At 57.5% G+C, this 9,912-nt stretch overlaps 4 protein-coding genes across 4 annotated transcripts; 3 read left to right on the forward strand and 1 right to left on the reverse strand.

Moving 5' to 3' along the window:
* Positions 1 to 375: 375 nt before the first annotated feature.
* JN550_013889 (uncharacterized protein) lies at positions 376 to 1,609 on the forward strand (the record flags this gene model as incomplete). The annotated part of the gene is made up of 3 exons (XM_049312526.1): positions 376 to 477; positions 537 to 684; positions 792 to 1,609. The coding sequence occupies 3 exons, from the start codon at positions 376 to 378 to the stop codon at positions 1,607 to 1,609; spliced, it is 1,068 nt and encodes a 355-aa protein (XP_049164139.1).
* Positions 1,610 to 2,466: 857 nt separating this feature from the next.
* On the forward strand, positions 2,467 to 6,110 carry JN550_013890 (uncharacterized protein; the record flags this gene model as incomplete). Its single annotated transcript, XM_049312527.1, has 3 exons — positions 2,467 to 3,088; positions 3,144 to 5,192; positions 5,248 to 6,110. The coding sequence occupies 3 exons, from the start codon at positions 2,467 to 2,469 to the stop codon at positions 6,108 to 6,110; spliced, it is 3,534 nt and encodes a 1,177-aa protein (XP_049164140.1).
* Positions 6,111 to 6,563: 453 nt separating this feature from the next.
* On the reverse strand, positions 6,564 to 7,726 carry JN550_013891 (uncharacterized protein; the record flags this gene model as incomplete). Its single annotated transcript, XM_049312528.1, has 3 exons — positions 6,564 to 6,836; positions 6,978 to 7,438; positions 7,510 to 7,726. The coding sequence occupies 3 exons, from the start codon at positions 7,724 to 7,726 to the stop codon at positions 6,564 to 6,566; spliced, it is 951 nt and encodes a 316-aa protein (XP_049164141.1).
* Positions 7,727 to 8,101: 375 nt separating this feature from the next.
* Positions 8,102 to 9,910, forward strand: JN550_013892 (uncharacterized protein; the record flags this gene model as incomplete). The annotated part of the gene is made up of 5 exons (XM_049312530.1): positions 8,102 to 8,264; positions 8,483 to 8,809; positions 8,954 to 9,046; positions 9,340 to 9,387; positions 9,468 to 9,910. 5 exons carry the CDS (start codon positions 8,102 to 8,104, stop codon positions 9,908 to 9,910), a joined length of 1,074 nt encoding a protein of 357 aa, XP_049164142.1.
* Between the last annotated feature and the right edge of the window lie 2 nt (positions 9,911 to 9,912).

Raw genomic sequence — 9,912 nt, forward strand, 5'->3', positions numbered from 1 at the left:
CTTGCCTCGGCCTCCTGCTGACCCGTGTGCAACTATTGGAACTTGGAGTCTAAAAGTCAGCCAAGGCTCCAGGTCATGTGACACCGCTGCTCGGGCGCGTGGCGAGTCCAAAGGCGCCGAGCACGGGTTCCTGTTTCCTTAGCGGGGTGTGTTGCCTACAGCTCGCTTTATTAATTAATTCCCTACTTAGCCTTGGGCCGCCGCAACGCGTCAGACGCGCTCCTTGTCCCCTCTCGACTGTGACCTCTGCCGCCCAGCGTAAAAAAGAAAAAGACAAAACTCCCTTGCACATCCCGTCTTCTTCCCCTGGCGGATTTTCTTGTTCTTGTGATTGAAGCCGTCATTGTTCTGAGGCCTCGCCAACGATTTTCCAGAATGGCCGAGGAGTATGACGACGAATTGCAGCATGGAGACGCCGGCGCCGACGACAGCGGCGTCACTGGACCCGGGGCGCCCACCCCCGTGTCCGCCCTCGAGGTAGGCTCCCTGACCAAGCTGGTGTTCCAGAGCCGGACTGACCTGCGATGCGTGGACAGGGTGTTGCAGGCCTCACCAAGCGTGACATCCAACTGATTGTGGACGGGGGGTTCCAGACCGTCGAGTCTATAGCCTACACTCCCAAGAGGATGTTGGAGCAGGTCAAGGGCATCTCGGAACAGAAGGCAACCAAGATTCTCTTTGAGGGTAAGCCATCCCTTTCAAAGGCGTCCCAACCTCTGGTCATCCTCTGGTCACCCTTTGATGATACTTCCCCGTTGGTGCGCGGTGCTAACCCGAAATCTTGGCCAAAGCATCCAAATTGGTGCCCATGGGTTTCACCACAGCCACTGAGATGCACCAGCGAAGAAGTGAGCTCATCTCCATCTCGACCGGGTCCAAGAACCTCGACACTCTCCTGGCCGGTGGCGTCGAGACCGGCTCCGTCACCGAGTTGTTCGGTGAGTTCCGGACAGGTAAAAGCCAGATCTGCCACACCCTTGCCGTGACGTGTCAGCTGCCGTTCGACATGGGCGGCGGCGAGGGCAAATGTCTCTACATCGACACCGAAGGCACCTTCAGACCGGTCCGTCTCCTGGCCGTGGCGAACCGCTACGGCTTGTCGGGCGAGGAGGTTCTGGACAACGTTGCCTACGCCCGGGCCTACAACTCGGATCACCAGCTGCAGCTCCTGAACCAGGCATCGGCCATGATGTGCGAGACGAGGTTCTCTCTGCTCATCGTCGACAGCGCCACTGCACTGTACCGGACCGACTTCCTGGGCCGAGGCGAGCTCTCGTCTCGTCAGACACATCTTGCCAAATTCATGCGCACCTTGCAGCGGCTGGCCGACGAGTTTGGCATCGCAGTGGTCATCACGAACCAGGTCGTGGCCCAGGTTGACGGTGGACCGAGCTCCATGTTCAATCCCGACCCCAAGAAGCCCATCGGTGGCAACATCATCGCACACGCCAGCACGACGAGAATCAGCTTGAAGAAGGGCCGTGGCGAGACGCGTATCGCCAAGATCTACGACAGCCCTTGCTTGCCCGAAAGCGACTGCCTGTTTGCCATCAACGAGGATGGGATTGGCGACCCGTCTCCCAAGGATATGGAGAAGATGAACAACTAGCGTCAGCAGGGTTGGATGAGCGTGGCCGGCGTCACTGGATGGGTGGGTGCAGGTAATGGGCCGAGGGCGGACCAGGAAGATAACGCGGACATGACAGGAGCCGGGGGCGGTTTGTTTTACTTCTTTTATTTTTCACTTGCATGGCTTTGGCGTTTTTATATAGGATTGCTAGACAGTTTTGCTGTTGACGTTTGGCGACCACGTCGTTGTATCATATCTCCCGGCATGTTGCAAATATGGAATTTCCGTGCGATTGGCTCATGTCATACCTTTCACCATGTGGAGCAGTGGCACTGTTGACGTTTGTTTGAATATACGCGTCAGTACAAGTTCTCTTCGTAACTTGAACTAACTTCTCGTTGTAAGCTTTTGGCGGACTTCCTGATGATCTATCTACCTGACCCATGTGTGCCTACACGGCCCGATGTCAGCGAACGCAGTAGCAACTTGTCGTGGATGACCTGGAGGGGGAAACGGAAAAGAAAAGAAAAGAAAGAAAGAACCTGCTCTAGAACCTTGCGTTCTCCTCCATACTCCTTGTCGGCCTAGGAAAAGACTCCCAAGGTTTGCAATACCTGGTTTTGGATGAGTTGAGTTCCCTTCCCTACAGTTGGTTGGTCGCGCCTTAGAGCTGCCAGCTGGAGAGAAGCTGCGAAACAGCTGCCAAGTCCGTTCCATGGGCAGGCGGCCAGCCGGCCACACTCTTTTGATCCCCAGCTCTCTTAAAGCTCCAGCTCCAGCTTCCTCCCAACTTGCGCGTCGGCAGAAATCCACGAGACCGCGTCCTTCGATCGCAAACGCCAACATCCCACGACTGACGTCTCGCGCGGCCCCGGCGCGGCCTGCATGGAGTCATCATGTCCTCTAGAGATCCCTTGTACCTGCACAAGGAAACTAGACTGAACCTGGAGGCCCCGTCGAGTGCGCTGATCGTCAATGTGAAGCTGCCCTCTGGCAGTGCGACAGCCCGAGGCCAGAGACGACCGCACCCGCCCGACGAGGACGAGAAGCTGTTCCGCTCCAGGAACTGCGCCGTCGCCTCGTCCATCTACCACCGCAAGCACCATGCCGCCCCCAGGAGCTTCCTCTGGCGCGTCCTGGACGCCGACACCCTGCTGAGCGTCCGCTGCATCGACGTCTGCAAGACCAAGAAATCCCCCGATGCGAACCTGGTTGTCAATCTCCGCTTCACTCAGCCCATACGCCCCTCGTGCGTCGCCCTCGCGGACTCCCCCGACCATGACGCACTCAGCGTCTTCGTCGTCGACCAGTCGAACCAGTTCTTCACCATCACCCTGAAGCCCGAGCACTTCCGCAGGCCTTCGCCAGCCGATATCGCCGACTTGTGCAAAGTACACTCCTCGGCTGCGTTGGGCATCAAGGTCGCCCACCGCCTGATTGCCGCCGACGACAACCTCCTCGTCGTGACCACTCACGACGGTGGTATTCTGAAGTTGGACAGGAACAGAGGCCATGACTGTTCGTATCTTACACCCTCCTCCACTGATCTGCACATTCTGACTCCCCCTTCCAGCTTTTCGACAACCCTGGAGGGAGACGCAGTATAACTCCAAGGGCTGGGGTCAGAGTTTTAGAGGCTTCCTCAAGGGAAGCCACACGGTCAAGCATGGCAACGTGAACATGGATCTCAGTGCTGCTTCCTCGGTGGCCACGACGGATCTTGGCCAACAAGAGGCCTCGTTTCTCTTCACCGTTTGCCTGGATCACCGCTTACGCATATGGAACTTGCAGAACGGACAGATCCTACACACCCAAGACATTCTCAATGCTGAACGGAACCCCCAAGAAATCGGTAAATGGACCATAGATCCTTCCCAGTGCAATCTGATCAAGGTCGTCGGTGAGACAGAGGGGAAGCGTCTTTGCGTCACATATTCGCCTGTAGGCGCCGGGGAGTTCAAATTCTGGAAGCTCGAGGCCGACCCCGACGAAGGCGGCGTCGCCATTAACCCCTTCTTCAAGGATTCCCAGCTCATCCCTCCGCCGCCCGCGGGCTCTGATGTCTGGACACTGGCCGATTTCACCGTAGCCCATGATGGTCCCCACGGCACGCGGTTATGGGTGCTGTGGAAGAACAACATGACCTACAGGGTACATTATCTTGCCTTTACTTTTGAAGAGGTTGATGATGCGTGGCAGAATGGGTGGACTGGTGTTTACTGCGACAACACGATACCTACGGCGCAATCCTCTGGCCCGGGTGACGCTACAGATGCTACCGAGAAGTGGCTACAGCTCATCTTGGCTCCTGGCCGGTTCACAAAGGCCACTCTCGAAACGGCCTTGACCATTTATGAGCAAGGTTTGGGCTTGGCAAAGGACTCGTCGGCTCGGACCAGCAAAGGATTGGCAGAGTCTATCTGCTCCGTTCTCGGCTCGACATCTTCTCTTGAAAGGAGCTCATCTGCGTCTGGAGGGATGAACTACGAAGGATTCCGAGTTGCCAATGACATGCAGTGGCGCCGCTTTTACCGGCTCGTCGTCGAGTTGGACAAGCAGCGCGGTGAAGCCCTGTCATTGTCCTACGAGCCAACTTCAGGTCAGCCTTGGGTGGCTTGCGCAGACGGCCTCTCGTCAATCCGAGAGTGCAGTCGACTGGAGCAAATATGTCACAATCCTGGTGCTCGCCTGGAGGGCTACGAGAATGTGTCACTGCTCATCTCCACTGGGCTAAACTTCGTCGACATATTCTCGCACAGTATGCTCCAAACTTGCAACGCAGTATTGCGCTGTGAGCTACTTGAAGATTCCACAAAAACGGACGATGAACGGATTCAATATTTTTCAGACAAGGCAGCTTTCTGGCGGCAGACATCTGACGATGATTGTGCTCAAGTCACCGATGCTTTGGGCCAGAACTTTTCGGCAGTCAGCACGGAACTGTATGGTAGAACCGTCTCTTTGATGAATGCTCCTGCCGACTCTCAACGCCAAACCCCATACCCTCTGACCGACTTTGGGCGCAAAATAGCCGTCCGAGCTATTCAGGAGACGGTCGAGCTTCAATGGAACGTCTGTTTCAGCCAGCTTATTCTTCTTGTCCACATGGAGTTCGAATTCGATGTACCCGAGGACGCGCTCCATCATCGCATGGACATTGGCACTGTCTACCGCTATCTCATCAAGTGCCTCCAGAGGCTGGAGCTGGTACGATGGTTGGCAAAGACACAGCTTTTGGTGCCGCTTCCAAAGGCAGACCGGTCTGGTTCTATTTCAGGTGGCTCGCCTGCCCTCACGAAGCGTTCGGCCGAGGAAAGCCAAGTAATCACTGCCTTGGAAGGACTGGTTGGCCACCTCCTAGGGACTTGCGAGATGGCGGGGACGCCTTCGAGCATCACAGACATCGCATCGAATGTGTGTGCGACAGACAGCGATATTCAGTTACCGCCTCACCTTTTCCAGTGCGCACTGCTTTATCAGAACAGGCCGGATCTTGCTGCCGAGCTTGGTCCATTCTGCGATCATGACCCCTTTTCAACATATGTCCAGGGGCGTGTACATCTCGGTCTCAAAGACTACTCGACTGCGGCCACATACTTCAAAAAGGCAGCATACGGTCTGAGTAGGTATCCCCACTCCGCAGAACGTTCCAGATCGATAGCTAACAAGGCCTGCAGGTCGGCCAACGAAGAACCCTGACAGGCATAGCAGTGGACTGCTCGACGATACAGAGTGGCGATTGTTGCATGCTGGTATGCCACAATACTATGCTCATGTTGTCTCCCTGTATGAGAAGCACAAGGCGTACACATACGTCGTGGAGTTTGCTCAGCTCGCCTTGCAGTTCGTCAACCGCCAGACCAAAGATGGGCCGGCATTCCGGACAGAAGTCCAAAGTCGACTGTTCCATGGAGCCGTCAGCATATCCCACTTTGATCTGGCACACACGACCTTGGTCACCATGGCGGACCGCGCACTGCAACGATCCCTGCTCCGCATCCTCATCGAGAAGATGTGCGATGGACTTCACAATTCGGAGCTTGTCGAGCTCCCCTTCCCCAACCTCGAGAACGCCGTCGATGATATTCTGGCCCACAGGTGCCACGACGCAGTCGACATCGTGACAGACAAGCCGTGGCATCAGATCCTCTACGCATGGCGCATCAAACGCAACGACTACCGCGGGGCTGCCGCCATACTTCTCGATCGCATACACAAACTACGACAGCGGGCCGATGCCGACGAGCCCGCCGGGGACGACGTTCTTGACACGGTCATCACCAGGCAGTACTTGATGCTGATCAACGTCCTCAGCTGCGTCGACGAAAAGCAGGCGTGGATTGCCACGGAAGCGCCGCCAGCCAGTAGTCATGGTGTGAACGGCTCATCGGGCTCCTTTGGCAACGGCTTGGGCAAGAGAAAGGTAGTAACGCTGGCAGACATTCGCCGCGAGTACCAGGCCGAGTTGGATCGCATTGCCGCAATTGGTAATGACCAGGTGCCGTTCATGGACGCCGGGGACGAGATGGAAGTTTTGTGAGCAGGGGGCGAGGGGTGCCGTTGCACCCTGAGGAACCGATGCAAAAACTAAAAGAGAACGCATAGAGACCAAGGAGAACAAATGTATGAGTAAGATACCACATGGGATAAGGACCACTGCCAAAGGGTGGTTATGGATCCCTCTGTACTCGGTACTTAGTGTCCGAAAAGGGGTTTGATGGGAAACCCGATTACGAGACTGCAATGGGGAACGGCGACAGGAAATGATTATGTGAACGTTGGACTAGACTATGCGTCCCCCACAAGTTGCCGCCCCAAAGACCGTGAACGCCATGCCTCCCTATGCTGTCGAAGAAGAACCCCCGCACCGTGAAAAGACTCTATGTACAGATATATTTTGGGGAGCCAGAAGCCCCGACCGCTTCCCTCTGCCCGCTCACGACTCTCGGTTCAGGGCTCGAATCCACGCGAGGACGTCTGCGTGATCTGACCTCTAGCCCTCGACGGGTAACGGCTTCGGCATGATGGGTTCGGGCACGGTGAGGATCTGCGGCTGTCCGTTGGACGCCTCGGGTGCCTGGCGGAACAGGATGATCTCGGACTGCTTGAAGTAGCGGCGGGCGTCCTCGTCGATGAGCACCAGGCTGAGGTAGTACCGCGTCGAGAACTTCTTGTTGACGTCCCGGAAGGTCGGGGTGAGGTCGAAGCCGCCCAGGAAGAGGCGGATCGGGATGGTCTCGCCGCGGGAGGGGGAGCCGTCCATGATCTGAAGAGAGAAGAAAGAGAGTGTATGTTAGTGCCTTTGGCTGCTTGTGGTTTCTAGTGTTTCTCCACCCGGTGCGATTGGCGTAAGGGAGGTGAGTTGGGGAGACAGAAGAAAGAAAGAAAGACGTACCTCGAAGCGGACGAGGGTCTCGCTCTCGTTGTACTGGTTGGGGGCGGCGCCGGTGGTCTCGCGGCGGATGATGCTGAGCTCCATGTGCTTGATCTTGAGGCGGACGAGCAGGAAGTAGATGCGGCCGACGATGACGTCCTTGAGGTGGTACTTGCTCTTGGAGTACTCGAACTCGATGTGCAGGCAGTCCTCGATGCCGACGTCCATCTTGATGCTGCTGTTCATCTCCGGGGGGATGCGGTAGCTGTAGACCCAGATGTCCTTCTCGCGGATGACGTCGGCCATGCGGCGCGAGACGGTGACGCGCACCAGGTAGCGCAGCTTGACGTTGATGCCGTTGTAGGACTCGTACTGCTTCTCGACGTTCTTGAAGTTGAAGTCAAAGGTCTGGGGGTGCTGCAGCTCGCCGGGGGCGGCGAGCTCCTGGTTGAGGGTCAGGAACTCGTAATGGTTCCCGCGGTCGAAGAACATTTCTGGCCGGAGGCAGGGCAGGTCAGTCCGTGTTGTTGGCAGTGTCGCGGAGCACGACGGCAGATGCACGTACCTATGGTGCCGATGAACTGGACCTTGATGCCGGTGTGCTCCAGGCGCTTGCCGTCCTTGGGTCTGATGGTGACGGCGCCCTTGACGGACTCGCCGTCCATGTAGAGGGGGGCCTTCTCGCGCCTGTTCTTGTCGAGCTTGACGTCGACCATCTGGCGGTCGTCGGCATCCTCGAGCACGATGTCGATGTCGACGGGGGTGGAGAAGAAGTAGGACATGGTGTCGGTCGGGCTGCGGGCGAAACGGCTGCGCAACTGCGTAGGAAACCCTTCTCTCTATCCTCACTCACTCACTCACTCACTCACTCTCTGACTCTCTCTCCGAGTCCGATGCTTGTCGTTGGGCGGGAGGGGGGGTGGGAGGGATGCTACTCGGACGCAATGGGAGTGACTGCCCAGGTGGTTACGCAAGTCAACTACGGTCGGGCAGGCAGCTTGCTTGTGAGGTGGTGGTGATAGCGGGATGCTGGACGCGGGATGCGGTTTGCGGAAGCCTGGGGGTGGGTGCGTGGTGGGCTGGGCTGACCGAAGCTAGAGCTGGAGCTGGAGCGGGATCTACCCCTGCTCCCGGTGAGTGCCCAATGAGATGGAACTATGCCGCGCCTCACCAACTACACGGTAACATCTCGGGACTCGGGAGGGCCAACGTCAATGATGTCGCCGTCGCTCAAGGCAGTATATCCAGCGTGTGATGGACGTATCACGGACGTGGCCCACGGCGAACCACCAAAGGATGCTTTCCCGCGAGAAGCAGACTGTATCCCGTGTCATGGCTCCATGTATTCAGCTCTCTAGATAGCCAATCTGCAGTGCGAAAGCCAGGCACTCAATCCATTTGGAGCTCAAGGTAGAGCGCCCCCCTCCCATCATGGTCCATTGGGGCCACCCATTGGATGGGACCGCATCGCTGGACTTTGCCTTGGTAGATTGGTAGATTGGTACATAGATGGATTTGGTTGCAGCACCAACCCACAGGTGAAGTGACCGCAGCTGCCGCCGTCGTCCCGCAGCTGGCCGCCATTCACCGGGCCCAGCCTTCCCCTTCCTTCCCCCTTCTGTGGCTTTCACTCCCCGTCTCCTGTGGCTCGTGCCAGAAGAACAGCCCCCGCCCCACAACGCCCCCGCCTCAAAAATTCGGCCCATTGGTCGGCTGTTTTTTCTGGGTCTCAGAGGCCCCAGAGGCCCCGAAAACCCTACGCACAATTTCGCAGCTCGCTCCCGGCCAAAATTTGAGATTCGGTCAAAGCCGTGGAACCTCGAAAAAAGTTCGACCTCATCACCACCGCATCGCCAATCAGCCAGGTACGCTCCCACGCTCCCACGATCCCACGATCCCGTCCATTGCCTCCCCGCGGCCATCAGAGGCGCTCCTGTCTCTCGCCCCGACCTCGACCTCTGCCCGCCCGCCTCGCACGTTTTGCTGACCTTTGACTCCTCCGCATCCAGGTCGACATCCCCAGCCCATTTCCCCCACCCGAGGAAATACCGTCAAGATGCGTTACATTCACAGCGAGGAGACCTTGGAGGTGCCTGAGGGCGGTACGTGGCCCCCCCTCCCATTTTCCCCCCAGACGACGAGAAGCCAGAGTCCTGCGTGCGGCGCCATTGAGGGGTGGATATTGGGGTTCAGGTGGAATGCAGACGAGACGCGCCCATCTCAGGCCGACAAAGCACTGTTGCAGACAGCCACGCACAAGCTAGCCGACGACAACGACGGCAATGACGACGAGCACCAGGAAGATGAGGAGGGAGAGGGGCGCGAGTTCTCTGGCTTCACGACGGACCACACGCCAACGAGAGACGCTTTTACTGACATTTCGTGTGTCCCACAGTCTCCGTCCAGATCAAGGCCCGCAAGGTCACCGTCACTGGTCCCCGAGGTACGAACAACCGCTCTCCCCGCGACCGGCACCACCGCCCGCGAGCGCCTTGGAAGATTCTAACCCATAGTCCCGCACAGGCAAGCTCACCAAGGACCTGAGCCACTTGGCCGTCAACTTCTCCCACCCCAAGAAGAACGTCATTGGCATTGAGATCCACCACGGTGCCCGCAAGAACGTCGCTGCCCTCCGTACCGTCCGCACCCTCATCAACAACCTGATCGTCGGTGTCACCAAGGGCTTCAAGTACAAGATGCGCTACGTCTACGCCCATTTCCCCATCAACGTCAACATCGACAAGAACTCCGAGACCGACCAGTACGAGGTCGAGATCCGTAACTTCATTGGCGAGAAGCTGGTCCGCAGAGTCGTCATGCGCCACGGCGTCGACGTCAAGGTCTCGTCCGCCCAGAAGGATGAGCTGATCCTCGAGGGTAACTCGCTGGAGGATGTCTCGCAAAGTGCCGCCGATATCCAGCAGATCTGCAAGGTGCGCAACAAGGATATCCGTAAGGTCAGTTAGCT

This window comes from Neoarthrinium moseri (assembly GCF_022829205.1).
Source record: "Neoarthrinium moseri strain CBS 164.80 chromosome Unknown scaffold162_Wmoseri_CBS_16480, whole genome shotgun sequence".
Lineage (NCBI taxonomy): Eukaryota > Fungi > Ascomycota > Sordariomycetes > Amphisphaeriales > Apiosporaceae > Neoarthrinium > Neoarthrinium moseri.